The sequence below is a fragment of the Chionomys nivalis genome, chromosome 1 (genome assembly GCF_950005125.1).
Source record: "Chionomys nivalis chromosome 1, mChiNiv1.1, whole genome shotgun sequence".
In the NCBI taxonomy this organism is placed as follows: domain Eukaryota; kingdom Metazoa; phylum Chordata; class Mammalia; order Rodentia; family Cricetidae; genus Chionomys; species Chionomys nivalis.
In genome coordinates this window covers 118,595,174-118,616,256 of record NC_080086.1, presented here as the reverse complement: position 1 = coordinate 118,616,256, position 21,083 = coordinate 118,595,174, and the positions used below count along the sequence as shown (strand labels likewise).

The 21,083-nt window shown below is 53.1% G+C and overlaps 1 protein-coding gene across 3 annotated transcripts in view; it reads left to right on the top strand.

The window, feature by feature from the left end:
* Ttc7a (tetratricopeptide repeat domain 7A) overlaps positions 1–17,226 on the top strand; it is a 103,238-nt gene extending 86,012 nt beyond the window's left edge. For all 3 annotated transcript variants that reach the window (XM_057764572.1, XM_057764589.1, XM_057764580.1), the window contains 2 exons: positions 3,392–3,594; positions 15,341–17,226. In XM_057764572.1, coding sequence (XP_057620555.1) covers positions 3,392–3,594; positions 15,341–15,562 — 425 coding nt within the window. In that variant the 3' untranslated portion in view covers positions 15,563–17,226. The remainder of the gene's footprint in view (positions 1–3,391; positions 3,595–15,340) is intronic.
* The last annotated feature ends 3,857 nt before the right edge of the window (positions 17,227–21,083 follow it).

Below are 21,083 nucleotides of genomic sequence, written 5' to 3'. Positions count from 1 at the left end.
AGGTCAAGGCCAGGCAGGGGAGATTCCTTTCAGACCAGTGGTTCTCACCTTCCTGATGCTGCCTGCATCCTTTCCTACAGCTCCTCGTGCTGCGGTGACCCCAACCATAAAATTATTTCATTGCTACTTCATAGCTGTAATTTTGCTGCTGTTATGAATTGTAATGTGAATATCTGACATGTGAAAGGACCGTTGGACCCACGGGGTCATGGCCCACAGGTTAAGAAGCACTGTTTTAGAGCCTTATCTATTTCTCTCCTGTCCCAGGCCCTGCACAGCTCCCTCCATTTTCGGAGGAGGTCTTGGCAGGTTCTCACCTGAAAAGGCCCTGAGGTCCCGGACGGGTCCCCTGCTCCTCAGCATAGGGCCAGCCTGAGGACAAGGCCCTCCCTGTTGCACAAGAGTATGAGAAAGGCCTTCGAGAGTGAAATGAGCCCCCAGCCTGGGGCCTAGAGCCCTCATTTTGGCAGGAGTGGTGAGGCTACTAGAACCAGCTCTGGGTGCAGGGTTAGGCCAGGCTGCCTCTGAGAACAATAAGAGGGACTTGCAAAGCTCCAGGGAGCAGCTGTTTTCCATTTGTACCCTGGGGAGAGAAAGCACAGAGGAGGGTAGTGAGGGAACCCGGGAGCCAAGAGCAAGAAACCAGAAACAGACCAAAGAGGAGGCTGAGCCGGTGGCAGGGAGGGTAATGAGACAAGAGCGAAAAGAAGGGAGGATGAGAGAAAAGGAACCGGGGGCGGAATGTACTTTGACACTCAGGCAGGAACAAAGGCTTGCACGCTGCCACAGATAAGGCTAAGCACTGAGTCCTAACCCAGCCCTGGCCAGGGGAGCACATGGGTGTGAGCATGGCAGGCCTGACAGCCGTCTGAGGTAGAGGATCCGGGCAGTGGTGGGCACCATGCCACCAGGCTCCTGCTGCAGTCGTGGTTGGCTGGCTGGCTGGCTGGCCGGCTGGCGGACTGACTAGCTAAGAGCACCATGTTTGGTAAAACAGCAAGCAGTAGCTAGGAGCACCTGCATAGGGACACGGAGTTATGAAGACATGGTAGGTACACTGAAGCCCCCAGAACCTGTGTGAAGCCTTGTGGCCAGAGCCCTCAGGAGACCTGCCGCTCTGACTCCTGCCCGAGTGCTAAAGAGACCCATCAGAGAGCAGAGGAGCCCACTTCTCAAGGAGTGGTCCTTGGTATCTGGCTTCTCAGCTGGGCCCAGGGCCTCAGAAAGCCCCAGGGCCCCCAGCACTAATTGAAATCTGTTGATGTGAACACACTAAGGAGTACCCGAGGCGAGGACCAGGGACAGTCTCCTGGGCACTTGGAGGCAGAGCAGCAAGTTGTAAACAGCTTAATGAGACACGACAGAGCCAAGTGGGTCCAGCCTGGCTGGCTGCTGAGTGAGATGTGGGCATGAAGAGTCTGACCCTAGATCCTCAGAGCGCCTGCCCGGAGAGCTCACCCACATCCACCCGCACCAAGCCTTATACCGCACGCACCCGTCTCCACTGTACCCTGGGGCTTCTAACACAGTTCTCCCTTCTCTCTACCTGCTCAAATGTGAGCTCCTCTAGAAAAAGCTTCCTGACCACACCACTGTGGCACTGACCTGGCCCAGCCTGTACCTCTAGCACCCAGAAATGGTACCTGTCCTGGACCTAGTTGCCACTGCCACTCCCCTGTTTTCTTTCTTATGGACTGGACATGCAGTCGGTGTTCGATAGAGCTGTACATTATATACTCAGTTATAAAGAGAGCCTGTGCAAAGGCCCCGGTAGCGGCTCAATAGGAGAGTAGAAAGGGGGAATGATATGGAGACGGCCAGATCCCTGTCCACTAGCCAGCTCCGCCTGATCCTGGCTCGTGTCACTGCCTCTAAGGATAGGAGCCTTGAATGTCTACCCGTCCCTCTAACCACAGCATGAGAGTTTGTTTCCTCTGATTTTCTTTCTCAGATTATCACAGCTCCTTACCACCATTGGAAAAAATAAAGTGCTCCAAATGCTCTCTGTAATATTTTGGGATGAGGCAAGCTGATTGGATTATACAATGAACTTGAGGTAGCCTTCCTGCCTGAGAACCCCTCCCACTGTATACTGCAGTTCATTAGGCTGTCTTCCTGACAGAGCCAGGTCTGTCCACCTCTTCCTGGGAGTTCCGTCCCTACCCCAGACATGCTCTGAACTGGTGTAACCTCAGCATTCAGCCTGTGCTAGGAAAAGCTCTTGGCAGAGCCGCAAGGCAGACTCTGCTGGCCTCCCGCGCTCCCCATCTGTGTTGCCATCCTTCTGTGACTTCCGCATGGGCACCGGCTCCGGGAGGGGGCAGCCGAGCCCTGGGGGCCGCTTGGAAAGAAGGCAGAGTGGGCCAGCAAGCAGTGTGTCTAAAAGCGTCTGGAGTGGGCGAACGCCTATGCGGGGCTGAATGCACAGTTCTGTGGTCTGCCTGGGGACGGGAGAAACCGCACCTCTTCCCCTAGCCCTTCATGAGGATCTGATGCTGTCGGCTGGCCGTGTGTGTGTGTGTGTGTGTGTGTGTGTGTGTGTGTGTGTGTGTGAGCATTAGAGAGAGGCTGTGGCGGGGAGAGGAAGCCGGTTCTACAGTTGTCCTTTCTCTGTGAGGAACTGGAGCAAGGCCCTCACCGCCTCAGCTTTGCTGTTTATGGTGAAGACCCTAATGATGCACGCCTCCCTCTGAGCCTACCTGTGAGGGTTAATGAGACAGAATAGCTTGTGAGGTTGGGGCTTGGTCCCAGTCAGCCTCCTTCAGACCAGGAGGTAGCCTTGCCCCTGTGCCACTTGACGTGAGCTTCGTGTCCTCAGCAGAGCCCCAGATCGCTCTGTCCCCATCCTCCACAGCATTTGGTTCTCCTGGGCTCCGAGCACGCTCCCACCTCATCCTGAGCACACCAGGGCCCAGTATACGCCCTCAGTTACTCTGTTAGAGACAGAGGCCTCCAGGATTGTCACCAGGTCTCTTCCCATCCTGCCATCTGCCCAGAGAAGCAATGAACAAAAGCGAGGACAGACTGAGACCTGTGTCAAAGACGTGCAAGCAAGCACGCATTTAACCCTGGGCCACACTGTTCCCCAGTGCTGGGTCTAAAGTCAGGCAGCCTGACATGAACCCTATCCCTTACGCTCTCTCTGTGGTTCTGGGTTTCTCAAGTGGGATGGTGAAAGTACTTTCTCTAGGGTTTCTGTGGCATTGGCTGAGGCAGTTTGTACCCCGCATGGTGACTGACAGAGTGGACGCTTAGAGCACTTCACAGCAAGGTAGCCCTGGGTCGTGACTCCTTGGCTCAGCCTCAGCTTTCTGGGCTCAGGGATGTGGGCTGGGGCTGCCCCCTTTGACTAAACCCCCACTCACACTTCCCTCGGCTCCTGTTTTCACAGCTGAGCTGTTCATGGAGCAGAGACACCTCAAGGAAGCAGGTTTCTGCATCCAGGAGGCTGCTGGCCTCTTCCCCACCTCTCACTCAGTGCTCTACATGCGGGGCCGGCTGGCTGAGGTGAAGGGCAACTTGGAAGAGGCAAAGCAGCTGTACAAGGAGGCGCTCACAGTGAACCCGGACGGCGTGTGCATCATGTACAGCCTGGTGAGTCACCCTCCCTCCCGCCACCTCCTTGCCCGTCGCTTCACCCTTCAGACTAGCGCTGCTGCTGCCGCCGCTGCCACTGGGCGTCTCTAGAAAGTGACTTCCTGCCAGCTCTGCTGTGAGAGGCATCTTATATGTGTCTTATAGGTGTGAGCTGTTTCCCTCCTATCAGAGTCTACATTGATGAAAGAAAAATCTAGAAGGGTTGGTTGACATTTTTTGTGGCTTCCATGTTGTTGTGTAATTCTCTATGTGATCTACATCCAAAGATTCCATTGACACTTGTTAGAACCTTACCCTGGGAGCTAACCCAGATTCTAGGCATTTCCCCAAATGCCTTGTATGAGGGTCCTCAGACTCTCCCCAACCTTTGAGCTGCCTCTTCCATTCCATAGGAGCTCTGTCTCCTTAGGGTGCTCAAGGGCGAGCCACGTCAGGTCTGGCATGAGTGTATACTGCAAAAGGCCCTGGGTTGTAAAAGGGTCCATCAGATACCAGTTCTAGAACATGGATTCCGGACCCGGGTACCATGGGCACAGTGACACACCTACAACACCCACAGGTGGGAAGGTTTGGTAGCCTGTCTTAGCTACCTTCTACCTCGGGTGATCATGGGTAGTCACTGTCTCTTAACCTTGATTTTGCTTATCCATCCACTGACAATTCTACAGCCTGGGAAGCATGGTCATGATTCTTATTCTGTAGAATTAGACTCCACAGATGACCTTCCCCCTGCTTTCTGTAGCTGCTTCTGGAGAATGGAAATCAGGACAGATGGAGTAGCAGGAAGCAAGCCCACCCACAGAGGCACGAGTGGTCTTGGAAGGACCATTTCGGAGCCCACAGTTATCTAGGTCCTGTTGAGGTCTGGGTTCCAGTTGGTTGCCCCCTCACCTTGAGAATGGCTCTCGCAGTACCCCTGACATATGGCACAGGGAGATCACAAGGATGGGAATAGTTTGATGTGGTCAGAGGGTTTCCACTGCCAGAAGGGGCGACAAGAAGCCTGAAGGGTTGGGTTTCAAATTGGGTTTAAAGAGTTTAGGCATATACTAAAGAAATCACTTGAGAGACCAAAGCATCTTATATTATTTCTACCCAGTACAGAACCGAGCAAACACTCCCTGCTCAGCCCTCGCTCCTGTTGTCAGCTTTCCTCTTGGGTTGTTTGAATTTTGAGCCCCAGATAAAGAAATCACAGGCCACATCACACAGTCCTGTCTCTTCTCATAGCTTTCTCCCATCCTGTGGTCAGCCCAGCTGGCATTTGGTGTTTTTGCAAGGCACATCCCCCTTCTCCTGCATTTCAGACATCAACTTAGCTGGTTAATGCCTCACTAGGGGTCATGTCCAGAAAACCTGATTACTGAGGAGGACCGGGCTGGCATGATTCACGGATGTGAGCCTGCAGTCTCAGCCCTCAAGCCCAGCAAAATCCAATAACAAGTACAATTTGGAAGTAGCAGCGTACCATTTTTCATTTATGCTTATTATTGTTTGTAGCTATTTTCTTGAAACTGAAGCAGTTGCCAACCATGGGTTTCCATGGTAACTGAATAGCTGTCCAGAGTAGCTCCCCGCAGATGTTACTGAAATGGTCCCTTTTCTCTTCCTGGGGTGCCTTGCTGATTTAATGAAATTGGAGCAAGTCGGAGCCAGGCCTGCCCACCCTCAGTTTCCAGCAAGCAGAGGGGCGGTCGGCTCCTGCGTGGGCAGCCCATCCCCTTTCCACAGGCTTTGTTCCTGCCAGCATCCCACACATATGCATAAAGAATAGCAAATTGCAAGTCTGGAGAAGATTTACTAAGCATATTTTCCTAAAGACGTGTGAATGCTTTTAGCATGTTGATTCGAGTGTTCCCCTCATCTAAATGTCTTCCTTGTGCTGACCTGAGACTGGGGCATCATGGCTCTCATCCTGGGTCTGGCCTTGGTTTACCTGGGGGACTTAAGGAGACTTAACGTCCATGTTCCCGATGCCCCCTTTGTAAGTGGATAATAATGGTCCCTAGACTATAGTGTTCTTCTAATCAAATGAGATCATGCCCATGAAAGTCTGCAGTGAAATAGGAAAGGAGGTTTAGACAGCATACAGACCACTATTCTCCAGGCCCCTCCACTGACAGACACTGGTAATCAATCATAGCACAGCTCCACTTTGAAACATCAGTGGAGCCTGGGATCTTTTAAAATGTGATATAACACAGTGGAAAGTATTTCTAGTGGGTTAGGCCGGTTTGATATTTCTACCAAGAATTGATTGTAAAACCATCTGCAGTGAATGAGAGAGACATTGTTTTGTGTATTCTGGGATAGATGCATCCTTAGAGAATTATCCAAAGAAAAGGACAGAGAAAGGTACTGGTCCCCCACCATGAAGTCACTGCCAAGGCAGGTTCCTAGGGAAGACATTGTAGCTGAGTCTTTATAGAAACACAGCCTATCATAGTTGCAAGCAGGGGAGCTATCCTTTCCCGTGGGATTTCAGCCACATACAAGCCTGGGCTGGAAAATTCTTCTGAAGTCGTGGGGAAGTCCCCCTTGCCCAGAGTCTGGAAAGAGGAGGGTGGGGATATTCCTAGGGTACTGTGTAGGGTCAGGTTTGAACCCACATCATAGGGCAGGGCTGGCAAACACCAGGAGAAGAGAGCTCACTGGGAGCAGACGCCTGTGAAGGTGTCTAAGACAGGACAAGTGTTCTGCTGCCCTGTCTGCCTTCGCCCTCCCAAGATGCGATGGGGGAGCTCTGCCTGGTTCTGACTTCACCCTCCATGCAAGTTAGGAATCCACGTCAGACCATGCATGAAGGCATTGCCTCCTTGGCAGTTGTGTGCCTGAGGTGGTGGGGAAGAGGGATGACAGGGACTTAATGATCTACTGTCCCCGCAGCAGAGTCCAGAGCAAGAGGATCCCTGACCCGTCTAGTCCTGGAGGCTGTCACAGGTTAGGAGTGTCTGCCAGGCAGTCTCCCCCTTCCTCCACCACCCGAAACCCTCCTCAACTAGAGTACTTGAACTCCGTGTGTTGGCGGAAAGCTGTAGTTGACATTGTCTGCCCCGCGTAGCATTAGTAGAGAAGCAGAGTCTTTATCGGTGTCCACGGAAGAGGAGGGTTGGTCTTCGGGGAGGGCAGGAAGGGACCCCAGGCTCTTACCCTTCATCTCTCTCACAGAACTCCTCGGTAGCACTGGACACTTCCAACACAGATGGGATACAGGAGCCTAGACAGTGGCTAATGGTCTGACCAAGCCAGTGAGAGCCCTCTCAGGAGGGTGTTCCTACGTTGACACCTTAACAGGGAGGGCCATCAGTTGTTCCTGAGGCTAAGGTTGAAGTTTGACTCCATTCCCCCAATATAATGAAGGAGAATATCATTTTCCTCCCATCTTTCTGAGTTGCCGCATTCATGCCCCACCCCCACCATACAGAAGTCAAATGAACAGAAGAAGCAGACAGTAGTAAATGATTGGGGGCTGGGGGAAGTGACAGTCTCCGAGGTTGTCTGGAACACTCTCCTAGACAGTCTTCAGCAGAAAACCTACAGTCTTAGAGAGGTGCCAAGACAAAGGAGTAGGACCTTGACACTCTAGGGACAGCAGGTTTGGGGAAGCCAGATGGGACGCTAATGGTGGACAGAGGCTCATGAGTATACTCTGGACATTCTAACGGGCCCTTCTGGGGCCCATCGGGACCTGATGTTGAGTTCTGTAACCAACCTTTGTCCCTCTGGTAGAGGTGAAGGGGACTTTGTAAATATCTTTCTCCTGTGTCTGCTTCTTTTCAGTTGCTGTTAGCTCAGAATAGCCTTCTTGCCAAAGTGGCATACGTAGGGTTAGTCTGTTCTGCAGTCTCAGCTCCACTAAAGACTCAAGCTCTGGCCGCAGGTGGCCCACTCCCTCCACCCTTGGCTTGCCTTGGATTGTAAAGTGCTTCTCTGCTCCTGAGACAACTCGAGGCACTCAGCCCTGAGTGGGCACGCAAGGTATTGTGGGTAGCCCCTGCTTTGCTCTCCCAGGGACGGACTTGAGAGACACAGATTCTTGCTCTCTTATTGAGGACTAGCTGCAGGTTCTCCCAGAACCTTTCCTCCTTGGGGAAACCCTTCCGTACCAGCTTTGGCTCATAGTCTAATGCCCAGGGATGCAGATGTCCTCTTCCATCTGCCCTGGGAAGGCAGGGAGATAGCAGTGTTGCCACCTCTCTCCTCCTTGATGGCACAATGACATAAACTATTCTCCTTCATTGATCTACTCCTCAGTATGCATCAGCCGTGCGACAGGCTCAGGAGTGGCTGTGGCCCCAGAGATTTCTTTGCACATCTTCCCCTGCCCTGCCGCCTCCCACCTACAGCACTGAGAACTGGGTTCTGAGGCCAGAGAGGTGGACTCTGGTTATAAAAGCCTGTAGAGCATCCCCACCCAGCCTTCCCAGTCCTGGAGGGGTGGTACTAGATTCTCAGAGTGATAAACCAGAGATGGCCAGCCTTGCCCAACCATAAGTTATGAGAAAACTTAGGCATTATGTTGCTAGGCTTTTCTTTTTTCTTTCTTATGTCAAAGGGAATATAATTTTGGCCCTTGTGACTTCAAAGCATGCTTTAGGGCTCAGAGGAGCTGGAGCTGTGCAGACAGCACGGGGTCCCACAGTGGTAGCAGCCTGAGCTAGTCCTACCTTTACCCAAGTGGACTTCCGTTGGACTACATCGTATCAGTGTGGGGTAAGGGTCCTCGGTACAAATTGCCTTGTAGTTTCAGGGGAAATTGATGATCACTTGGGAGCTGAGGTGGGAAGGAAGAAGAGGAAGACAGAGACAGAGGTCAGAATTCCCTGTGGAACTGCTTCTAGCGCTGGTTAGCTAAGATCCCAGTACAGCAGCTGGCTCCAGAACTGGCTGGCAGTTGAACGTGGCTTTCAAGCCCACCTGACCTGCACTTGAAGTTCACCTTGCCTTGCTCACTGTTTAATCTTGGCCAAGGTTCCTGCCTCTCCAGAGGTTCAGTGTTCCTGTCTGTGAAATGGGGATGGCTCTGCCTAGTATATAGACTGCTGTTAGAATGAGCGTAAGTCATCATGTAAGGTCTTTCTCACTCTGAAGTGGAGCTCCTGGGCCATGTTCAACTGCTCTCAGTTGAGCCAAGCTCAGAGGCGTGTTTCACCAAATCTGCTCCTCACCAAGTACCTCAGAGAGAGGTGCCCGAGGCACAGGTGTTCAGGACACAGGCCCTATGTACCTTGTGAGTGGGGCTGAATGAACAGAGTGCAAGGCCACGCAGACCTTAGCTAAGGAGAGGAGTGGAGTGGATGCCTCCCAAGAGGCCCCAAGCCGGGGGAAGGTGGGGATTGCGACCTTGTCTTGCAGTCTCTTACCTTGGCTGATCTGAGGTAGTTGAAAAGGTGCCATGGTGGCAGCCTTTGGCGAGGCTCTCTGCTGGTTCTGCTGGCCCTGCGCTCTGGGCTATCACCCTGCCAGGCTAGTTCATCATCTCTTTACTGACATTACAAAGGAAGAGTGGCTGAGAGGCTGAGAAGTCAAGCTTGGTGCCCTGCCATTTGTAAAGGTCCCCTAAAGTTGGACAGAGCGATGACACATGACACAGACCTCAGGGCCCCCAGACCCTTCTGCCAGACCTCAGGGTCCCCAGACCCATCTGCCTCTGTTGCATGTGTCCTAGGTCACAGGGGCCAAAGCGGGGTGCTGATGGCTCTTCAGGGGAGCTGTAGTGGATGGCTTGAGGAGTACAGGCAACTGAGGGAATGGGAAGACCAGAAATCTTGTCTTTGGGGAGAATGGGGGTGGGGTGGGGGGCTGTGGAGGCTGCGCCTGGGGGAGCCATCGATTGAAGCTTCTGTCTGGCCAGACAAGTTCATCCAGTAGGACCATCTTGGCCTCTTGATCCCCACCCAGATGAGGTGATTTCATTGGGAGTTCCTCTTCACGTCTCCCTGGAGGCATGCTCCTTGTAGCAAGCAGAAGCGGAGGGGGAGGTGCTAGTGCAAGGTGCTACCTCCCCAGCATCAGACAGGCCAGGGTTTAGAATCTCCTCCACCCCCACCCCTCCTGCCCAGCTTGCCTGGCTGGGCACAGGTTCAGATCATGATGACAGTTGGGCACAGTTGACTCGATTTAGCTCCAGAATCCATTTTATCAACAAAGGAATGGGAAAGACTGTCTGGGGTTACGACAGAGGGTAACCACTAATTAACCCCCTTGTCCAATAAGCCACCCTGTCCTCAAATGGCTATTTCTCACTCCACTGAAAACGCAGCCTCCTACTCTACCCCTGAGGACTTCAGAATGAGTCAAGGCCAGTCTTGACCAGAGGTGAGCCTGGCAGAGGCTTCCATTTCCTGGTTTACTGTAAGCCAGAGTCACAAGATATGACCTGCCTCTGGGCAGTCCAGTGCTTTTGGCCTCTTAGCCCAGAGACTTCTCTGAAGACAGCCCCATTCAGTCTCTCTAGACTAGTACACTGCACCCCAGAGACCCACAAAGAGAAAGGAATGGGCATGGGCTTGGCAACACAAGGGCAACAGCCACCAGCTACCCTAAAGACCCCTCCTAGGCTGGGATCCCAGTGGATCTGGGCACTTTCTCAGCAAGGGCCTCTTCAAGAGACGTGGGGTTAGTATATCACTTGGACACAAGGTGGACCTGGGAAGAGTTGTGTCCTTTGCTTCCAACAGGGACGTGGAACTGGCCTAGGACTCTAGTTCTGGAAGGGGTGTGGGACAGAAGGGCGTGTCCCCAGTCTGGTTGGGCAGGCTGAAGGTGACACCCCTGATCAAACCTGGAGCCAGGACTGACCTGGAAGCATGCAGCCTCCCTAAGGCTCCTGAAGAGGCGCCTTCCAGTGCAATGGCTCCTCTGTGCTGCAGCATCTTCACACAGGGCCTCCGGGGAGCTGCTGTCTCCAGCAGCCTCCCAGCTGATTCCCAGCTTCCCAGCTGGAAAGGCTGTTACAGAATTCCAAGAATGTGCCTGGAGCTCAGAGAGAAAATTCCCAAAATAGCTTCTATAAATACTTTAGGGCAGGGGTGGGGAGGAACAGTTTGCTTGGCCCACAGCTGGCCTAGAACTAAGTACTGCTTCCCAGGGTAGGCTCCCTAAGAGATGATAAAGCCATGCCCAACCCTGACTGGCCTTCCTGCTGTGCCCCTACTTTAGGAGACTCATGTGGGGCACTGGATCAATGGGGCTGAGACAGTGTTAAGTGACAGAGCTTAGAAAGGCAAGTAAGACCGTCTCTACACCAAACTGTAGATCAACAGAAAGCCTGGCTCCTAACAGGGAAATGCCCCCAGACCCCCCAGTCTCCAGACTGTCTTGAGCAGACCTCAGCAAGGCACAGGCCCCTCAGACTGCCTGCTTTGGGGGGCTCTTGCTGTACAAGTCCAGCTCAGGATGCCCTTAAGGCTGAGCCAGGTGTCTTTGGCTCTGTGTCCAAGTCCCTCCTACCTGGCTTCTGTTGAGCTGCTATCCTGCTTAGAGCAGAAAGGCTGGCAGGAAAATGGTGCTTCCTCTCACCCTAGATTACAGGCCAGGAAAGGCACACAAGAGTCCCACAGTGACCTAACGTAGTATGGAGGTGGTGTTATGGTTTAAGTAAAATGTTGCAGGTTCCCTGAGGGGCGCAGCGGCAGAAACGCTGCAGGTCCCCCAGTGGCAGCAGTGGGTAGCGGGCCATGAGACCATGCCGCAGGTTCCCGAGTGGTAGCGGGTAGCAGGTCCTGAGACCACAGTGGGCCATGAAGGCAGCAGGATCCCAGGCAGGAAGCCGCATGGTGGGTGAGTGACTGAGATGAGTCGGCAGAGGAAGTAGTTATTTATTTGGTGGGTTATGGAAGGGAAGGGAAAGGGGAGGAGGGGGAAAGGGGGAAGAGCACAGAGAGGAGGGGTGGGAGGGGGAAGCGGGGAGAAGGGAGCGAGGCAGAAGCTGCCTCTTCGAGAGGTGCCACGTTAAACTTTGAACAATTGAAATAGGGATGGAAGACTACAATTTAGCCACGTGGGCAGATGGGAGACTTACAGCGAAGATATCATCAGAACTATTTCTGAAGTACACCAGTGACCAGGTGCAGCAGGTCCTTCTTCAGTGGCAGGGCCCAGAGGAGAAAGTACCAGAGATTGAGAAAGATAGGAAAAGTAGAAGGGAGGAAAGATAAAAGCTGGGGTGGGGAGATCTTGCCCTTTCGCTTGCAGTCTGAGCCCCTTCCCTTCTGTCTCTCTCCCAAAAAGGCAGCTTCTGCCTTACTCCCTTCTCCCCACTTCTCCCCTTCCCCTCTCCGTTTCTCTCTCTCTCTCTCTCTCTCTCTCTCTCTCTCCCTCTCTGCTCTTCTCCCCTTCTCCCCCCCCAGCCTTCCCTTTCCCCTCCATAACCCACTAAATAAATAACCCAGCTTCACTCTACATGGTGTGCCTTTCCACCTCAGTCTTGTGTCCGCTGCTCACTGCGGCCACTCAGGGACCTACAGTGTTTTATTTTGACCATTACAGGTGGTGTCTCTTAAGGCTTGCTAATCTCAGGAAAGGCTTCCTGGGAGAGCAGAGACCTGAAATGTGGATGAGGGCAGGTACCCACCCTGAGAGCTGGGCAAAAAGGGACTAGAGACAGGGATTTCTGGAGACTGAACCTGGGCCTGTCCTTCACCAGGGTGGCTGTTTCTAACCCAAGTGTGCCTTGCAACTGTAGTATCCCCTGGTCACAGATAACTTGTACATGGCTACCAAACTCCAGTCATGGCACCACAGTGAAGGGTCAGAAGCTAAGGGCCTCCTCACAGGACTAGCTGAGATGGCTCTCAGCAGATGAAGGACAGGCGGGGGCAGAGGGGACGACACACAACTCACTGGGGACGTGTTTGGATGGGATGGAACTGAGACACCAGCTCTGTGTTCCCACCATCTCCCTGGAGACCTGTTCTCACAGCCAGTAAAGTGCCAGGAGGGTGCTGATGGACCCTGGGGACAGAGCCAGGCTGGGGACAGCAGGTGAGACCTTGCATCTTCCTGTGGTTGGGTCCCACCCAGTTGTCAGGCGGCAAACAGTGCTGAGTTGCTACCAAACACAAGTGCTGCTGGTGTCAGGGGCAGGTGGCCACAGATTCTGTTACAGGCCTTGGGCCTCCAGCCTTAGCCTGACCCCAACCTGGCCTGGTGTCTTCTTTCAGGTTCTAAGGTCAGCATGTTGGGGCAGGAGGGCAGGAGCCAGATCCACTGAGCAGCCCTTCCTAACAGAGAGGATCCTGGCATCTCCCCGCCTCTAAAGACACGGGCAGTGCTGGCCTTTCCCTGCCCCACACCCACAGTACCCCTCCAGAGAAGCTGGCTGTGCCTTCTCCAAATCCCTCCTTCCAGAATTCTCAAGGGCCCCAATGAGGAAGGACTGTCCCATCCCCCAGTTCACAGATAAGGAGAAGGTTGATGACCACTTGCTGGGGTCACAGTACATCAATGGCAGAGCTGGGAGTCAACCCAGCCAGGCTTTCTGGCTGCTGAGCCCTGGCCTCTGGCCTCCTCTGAGACTCACATTCAGCCAGCAGACACTCTGGCTCCTTCCCACACACCCATACCTTTCCTTTGTTTTGGTTTGGTTTTGGGTTTGGATTTGGGCTTTTTGTTGTTGTTGTTGTTGTTGTTGTTTTGTTTTGTTTTTTAGGACAGGGTTTCTCTGTAGCTTTGGGTACCTGTCCTGGAACTAGCTCTTGTAGACCAGGCTGGCCTCGAACTCAGAGATCCGCCTGCCTCTGCCTCCCGAGTGCTGGGATTAAAGGCGTGCGCTGCCACTGCCCAACATGTTTTTGTTTTTTGTTCTTTTCCTCTTTGTCGTTCTGGGATTGTGTCCTCCCACACTCTGGGCAAGTGCTATACCACTGAGCTACACCCCCAGCTCCCTCTGTTTTGATATGGTCTCACTAAGTTCCCCAGGGTAGCCTAGAACTCTGCTGCCCAGGCAGGCTTTGAACTTGTTATGCTCCTGCCTCAGCCTCCCAGTTGGCTGGGATGACAGGCTTGCACCACCAGGCTCAGCTAGAGATCCAGGGGGCTTCAAACTCCTCTGCGATGGAACTCTTCTTGCCGGTAAAACATGCTGTGCAAGAGAGTGCCAGCAAGCAAGCTCAGAGTATTCTCTCTGGTAGGCCCTGCTGGCCACCTCCGGCCTCTGTCATTCCTTGTGGTCAGCATTCACAGGCCTCCTCAGACCTCCCATTTTGGTGTCTGGCAGCCATCCGCTAGAACCTTCCTCCCTCCACCCTATGGGCCCTGTTCCATCGTGAGCTACTCAAGGTCCTGCCCCGGGCCGGGCCCTGTGGACAGAACAGTGTGGCCTGGAGCAGTGCTGGCCAGCCAGGCACTGCCCTGGTTCTGGCAACCCTGAGTCAGCAAGCTGTGTGTGTCTGGTTAGATGCAGAGTCCTTGGAGGCTCCACCCTGCCCCCACCTGCTCTTTACAGCTTGAGGTTGTTAAGTCCTTCCTTGGGCGTGTCTATGCTAGGGTCAAAGGAAGGTGCCATCCTGGAAGTCAGTTCTGCCTCCCTGCTTTCTGGCCCCAGGACCTCCAGCCGGCACCTCTAGCCTTTTCCCAGTCTTCCTGAGTACCATCTTTCTTGCCTAATTGGTCATGTTCCAAGCTCTCTTAGGGCTTTATGAAGTCAGCCATGTACATCTTTCCTGGTGCATCTCCATAGTAACCGAAGGCCTAACTCTCTGGAGTTTAGGGAGGAGGGAAATAATCCAGCTAAAAATGTACATGGCCATCAGTGGGCGGGCTGCAGAGAGGGGGCTTCAAGCACAGAGCCAGCTCCCCACACTCACCCTGGTCCCTTGCCTACCCAGGAAGTCAGAGCTGGAGATTTACCTCCACTCTTACTTCTGGGTATCTTGGGATGCCTTCAGAGCCTGGCCAGATATCAGTGAATAGCCTTTCTGGGACCTGAGCCTTTCTCATGCCCCTCCACCCGTCCCTTGTACCCAGTGTGTGTTTGGGGGTGGGGGAAGTGTTCAAGGCTGCCAGTTTCACTTCTCCCTCCTTTGCGACAATTTCTGGCACTTCCTCTAGTTCTGATAATAGTCGGTTGAGCTAAACTGCAAGGCCGTGCTTCCCGCCTCCTGACCTGGACTTCCAGGTTCTATATCCCTGAGCCCCTTCTAACTCATTCCCTCAGCAGCTGTCCACCCTGACCCTCTCCCTCCTGTGACCTCAGCTGCCAGCGTGGGCTCTGCCGGGTGCTTGGCTCTCAGGAAGACGGGATGCTGATGCAAGCAGAGAAGCTTCCCCTCCTTGTCACAAACTGATGTGCCTTTGCTCTTGGTGCTCCTGGGGTGAGGGGCAGCTCCATGCTGCAGGCAGCATGCTCCTGGCTGCATTTCTTGGACAGCTTTGCCTCCACTGACTCATTTGAGCTGCGTCATCCGAAATAGCCATGCTGGGATATTTTTCGTTAACTTTCTTGCCCTTTTGTTGAAGAGTGAACTGAGGGCCCAGAATCTCCCACATGGAGCCACTCAAAATCAGGTCTAGACTTGCAGGCCTGTCTCTTGAAGGAACCTAGTTCCTCCAGGGCTAAAGCAGGGTTTGGTCAGGGACTGAGAGGTTTTGCATGAATAAAGGACATGGTCATTTGTCTGTGGCCAAGCCAGACCTAGGGCCTCTCTGGCTGGTGGCCAGGAGCAAGCTGCTGCTGCCCTTTCTGGTTGCTAGGCTCCCTCTGTCCAGGTCTTGTTAACCCTGCCCTTTGCTTCATTTCTAGGGTCTGATGCTGAGTCAACTGGGCCACAAGAGCCTGGCCCAGAAGGTGCTGCGGGATGCTGTGGAGAGACAGAGCACCTGCCACGAAGCCTGGCAGGGCCTGGGTGAGGTGCTGCAGGACCAGGGCCAGAATGAGGCTGCCGTCGACTGCTTTCTCACTGCCCTGGAGCTGGAGGCCAGCAACCCCGTGCTCCCCTTCTCCATCATCCCCAGAGAGCTGTGAGCCTCTGCAGAGGCTGCCGGCCGTCCAGTGCGCACAGCAGACATAGCAGGGGACAGGGAAGGACGGCTGCACTCAGGTGTGGGCCTCAGGGAATAGATGATTAGTGATCACTTCCACGGGCTCCGATGCCAGTTCTCCACCCACCCCCACCCACTGCAGGGACATCTGAAGCTGGGCGGACAAGATTTGCATCCAAAGCAAATGCCTTGCTCCGTGGAGGCCGACACTGTGGTGTTGCTGAGCACGGGGGGGTGGGGGGTGGCTGCTTTAGATAAAAGGTGTGTTTGGACCCAAGCCCCACCCTCAGGTTCCATGATACCCCCTCCCCGGATTTCCTGGTTTTGGATGAACCAATCTTGAGTTGGTGTCCCATAGAGATGAACCTGCCAGCTGCCCTCTGGTTGAGCCAGGCTTTTCCTGGCCTTTCCTGGTACCTTGGGAGACAAACTGGCTTGAATATGACTTTCCAGAGCTGTGACATGCTGAGAACCTTGGACACACGTCCCCCATTCAATCTCAGGGCAGTGCAAACTTGGAGATTGTTCTTGGGCCTTGCCCAGGACAGCCACAGCTTGAGGTCCGGATACCAGGAGGAAAGTGGGCTCCTGGGTTCCTATGAGACTGAATTAGCACCGTTGATGCCCAGTGTTGCCTCTGTGGGGAGGTTTCCTGAAAGCTACGGGTACTTTCTGTGTGCCACCAAGTGCCTTTGGGGCTCATGTCAGGCCAGGCCTCCCAAAGGCTTCCATTTTCAACACTCCTGTCTCCCTGGAAACATGCCCCAGCCAGCAGACTCCATGGACCTTATACCAATGGCCTCTAGGATAGGCCTTGAAATACAAAACAGGGTTCTGACCTAGCCATTTCTAGTACCTTGAGTGCACATTTCTTCAAGGCTTTCCCTACAGTGCCGGTCCCTCTGGGGTGAGGGACATGGAAGTGATTGTTTCTAGGACTCCCCCCAATACACATCCTCATCCCCAACCCATTTTCACCCTGGGCTTTGTTGAGTGACCCATACCCCAGCTTGGCCTTTAAGCTCCTCTATTCCAGATCCCCACAGAGGCCATGCTTGGGTGGATGGAAGAGGATGGGGCCAGGGGCCAGGGGCCGGGCAGATGTCCCTCACTGACTTGTCAGCTGGCCACTCTGCCTCTGGAACTTCCCTTAGGAACCGTTCTCCATGGTCTGGCAGAGAGTCCCCTCTCTCCCCTGCACTCTGGCTGGGTCTCCCTCAGTCTCACCTTGCTCTCGCTTGAGAATGTAGGGTGTTGAGAGCTGTCTGGTTTACCATGGCCAGCATAGCATCCTGGATGTAGCAGACCATATCCTCTACTGTCTTAGCACTGCATGTCCCCTCGTCACAGCCCCAGGCCAGAGGGAAGATATTCAGTCCTTGGTCTCTTGGTTGAAGGTCTCTATGTGTATGTGTGTATATAAATATGGATAGATATATATATGCTAAACATCTATATTTTTATGGAATTCTGTTAAAAAAAAGAGTAAAAACTAAGCAGATACTATTGGTATATCTTGAAGAGATGGTTAGTCTGAGCAGTGGGAAAGACACCAAATGCATTCTGACTTAAGTGTTCCCTCTTTGGAGGCCATAGGGGACAGGGCCCAGTGACCTTGGAAATTGAATAAATGACCCTTGAAGGGGAAACGGGACTGTCTGAAGCAGTGTGTTCATTCTTCTGGCATGCAGTACAGTGGAGAGGAGGGTCACATCAGAGAAGAGGCTCTGAAGGCTGCACTTGGAACCTGGGAAGGTGGTGGAGGAGGGGTGAGGAGGAGAAAAAGAAGGCCAGCCTCCAAGGTCTGGATCTCCAATAGGAGAGCCTTGCCGGCTGAGCTGTGGACCCCTAGGATTGGGGATGATTGGGCCACATCCAGATGGACCTGTCTGCTGAGAAGCTCACAATAATGCATCTGAAGTAATTATACCTCAGTAATTATATAATTATAAAAGTACAAGTTATCTACTACAAAACATGCACCAAAATTGTTCAAAGAATGATGTAAGTTCTCAGGGAGGCTCTGCGTTATCATGACCCCGAGGGATTGCCTCCTGCACCCTAGAGTGGCAGACACCCCCAACACTGCACCCCGCCACCCCATACTTTAAGGACCGCCATTATGTGACTTCCCCAGTGCCCTCTACTGTCCCAGGCTCTCACTGCAGTCACCCTCCATCCCTACCTCTACCGTGACCTTGTAACATGGCATTGGTAGCCTAGAGAAGAAGGGCTTTTAGGGGAGCCCAACTGTTTTTGAGATTTCCCCCATTCAGTAGTGGGGTTGCACACTGAACCCAGGCCCTTAAGCATAGCAAGCATGCATGTTCCTGCTACCACTGAAAGACATCCCCAGCCATTTCCCCACTTTCCTTCAAAGGCAGGATCTCATGTTGCCTATGCTGGCCTGAAGTCAGGATATAGCCAAGATGACCTTGAACTATTGATCCCCTTGTCTCTCCCAGGTGCTAGGATTACAGGTATGCAGGGCTGTGTCCAGCTCTGCAGACCACGGACCACCTTCCGTAACTCTTCCTTGGGCAGCACACAAACTCTAGTGACTGACAGTGGACCTCATCTTACTTGTTACATTCCTGAGCCCTCAATGTTTGGCCCTAAGGGCTGCCATAGACACAGTGGTGTCTGCCAGTCTGGAGAGAGGCTAGAGGGAAGGGTGGAGGCTCAGTCTTCTGTTTGAGAAAGTGTTGCCCTGCTGACCTGGAACTCAGGAAATGTTGGAGGGTCAGGCAGTGGAGACTCACCGAATCTAGGCATTTCCTGACACCCCAGCCCTACCCCATTCATTGCACAGGCCCTGTGCTTACAGCCCTCACTGGAGAACAAGAAAGTCAGTTTTGTATGCAAGCCCATTGTGCCTGCAGAAGGGGACATAAGTCTGCCTAAGTCTGAGGACAAGGCTTGAGACGCACCTTGCACTGCTTCGCTCTGGGCCTCAAGCCCACCCACCACTTTCTAAGGCATACCCCCCGATACACATGTGGGTGTCTGAATTAACAGTGCCAATCTGTAGACACAAATATGAACGGAATTTCAGCTGCCACCACTCCAACTCTTTTTTTTTGGGGGGGGGGTACCAAAGTGCTCATTGTTGTACCATACCCTGACCCGGGACTCAAATACCATCACCATGCAAATGTCTCTTGGCCTTGGGAATCTTCCCACTTGCCCACCCCACAGTGCTGAGCCTAGGGGTCTAGGGAGATGCCTGGAAAGTCTCTGCTGTGCCCTGCCAGGGATCCTCTGGAACTGTCACCAAGTGCTTTCGGTTGTAAAGACAACGGGTTCCCTGAAGGTAATGCACCAGGCAACAGTTGCTCCAAGGAGCCATAGGTCAGGCACTTGGAAACAAGAGACCTGGGACTAAAGCAGCCATGACATCCATCCTACCCTGACAGAGGCAGGACAGTGACACTGTAGTTACCAAGTGAGTTGGAACCTCTCTTTGTCCTCCACCTGGTTGGGTGGCCTTGAGCAAGATGCTTAACCTCTCTGTACCTGCTTGTGGATTATGATTATATAAAAACATTTTTGAGGACTCTGGGCTGGACACCACCACACTGGCCCTCAGTCCCACTGTCCCCTGCCCTGCTCCTACAGCACCAAGCCACAGAGCAGTCTGTTCTTGAGCAAGAGAATCCACTTGGTCATTTGTTGTACGGGTCACTTGGCATCCTATAGACTGGTTTCACTAGGGGGTGTGTATTGCCCTGATCCAGTCAATTGTGACAGAAGCCACAACCCCCAGGACACAAAATATAGCAGCTTATGTAATTAAAATTCTATTCCCTTCTGAGATGTTCCACCAGCTAGTTCTTCCACCAGCTAAGTCCTTCCTAATGCCAGGCTTTCTGTTTAATGGGTACAGCATGGATCCCTCTGGAGGGGCACACAGAGAATACACCCAGCTGCGTCTTTGTCCTCATTTCCTGTGGAGCAGTGGTGGGTGCCTCTCCTCCTAGGTCTTCTCTTGGGATGAAGGTGGTGATGATGACCCTAACACACATCCATACCCAGCACTTGGCCACTTACATGACACTGGACTCACAGTCAACTGCTAATCCCCCCTTTGGCAGTTCACAGCCTCGGTAGGGGTGAGGCTCTGTCCCAAAGAAAGAGATTGTCATGTCTTATCCACCCTCACCTGAGAATCCAGGGATGTACTCTGTCATCTGCCATCCTCTAAAGACACAAAGAGCTCAAGGGCTCAGAACAGAGACAAGCAGTTTCTCACTGCCACAGTAGAAGGGAAATGGGCTCCTGGACACTGGCACCATAGGAGTCTTCTCTGACAGTGTCCTGAGAAGGTCACATCAGTCCAGGGACCTTGAGCACCTGGAAACGCCCTCCCCACCACCACCATCAGTGTCACCAGGATGTCTGGCAAGAAGGGGACAAGACAGAGCTCTATACACTCATCACCCAGCCCCTCTGAAGCCAGAGCAGTAGTTCCTTAAGCAAATGTCTCTCAAGGAGTATGGACTCCCCGAACATGGGGTTCAGAAGATGCCAGGCAGCTGCAAGTATAAATAGACGATGGGAACTGTGTGTCAGGCTGTGGAACTCCAGAGCCCTGATGTCCAGTTGACTGGATGGACTGGTGTGGGTTCATATGCTGGTCCACAGGCTGGTCCACAGGCTGGTCCACAGGCTGGTCCACAGGCTGGTCCACAGGCTGGTCCACAGGCTGGTCCACAGGCTGGCAGATGGACTGGGCACACACACAGGGAACCTATCCAGGTACAGATTGTCACCACCCTCTTGTTCTCCATCATGACACTTCCTGCTCTCAAATACGTCGTTAGACTTTGGGGAGCTGTCACTCATTATCTTCTAAACCACTGTTTGATTTTGAACCCTTTGAGATAAGTATGGGTAGAAACTATGCCCTTGTAGTCTTCTACACTTTGGGGTGCCTTTCAAACCCAAGTTTGCTGTCTTACCCTTGACCTAATGCTCGCAGCTGGTCCTCTGTCCATCCTCCCACTCCGCACTGGTGCTCTTTACAGTAGTACTTCTGATGGCCAGGATCCCATGGCCAGGATCCCAGGATCCCTTTAGCTGCTCTCTCTCTAGTCTCTCACTCTCTACCTCTCTGGCCATTACCATGACGAGAGGAGGCAGCAGGTCTGACTCTCATATAACCAGAGGACACGGAGGGACGCTGCTCCTGGTGGAAGAAGAAGCTAAAGAGCAGCAGAAGTCATGGCAGAGAGGACAGAAGAGAAGACCTGGGGGACAGGAGCAGAGTGAGGAGCAGATGCATATCTACAAGGGGGAACTCTTGGGTCTGGAGATGGACAGGTCTTGTGCTCTCAAAGGCACCAGGAAGGCAGGAGCTTGGGCTCTATTCCATTCCTGTGCCTCTCCAATTCCAGCAACTGAACCAGCTTCTTGGGATCCTTACAGTGACACATGAGCCTGGAAAGTTCCTGCGTGTCTGGTGGGGGGACAATTCTGTATTCTGTCAATTATATTTTAAATAA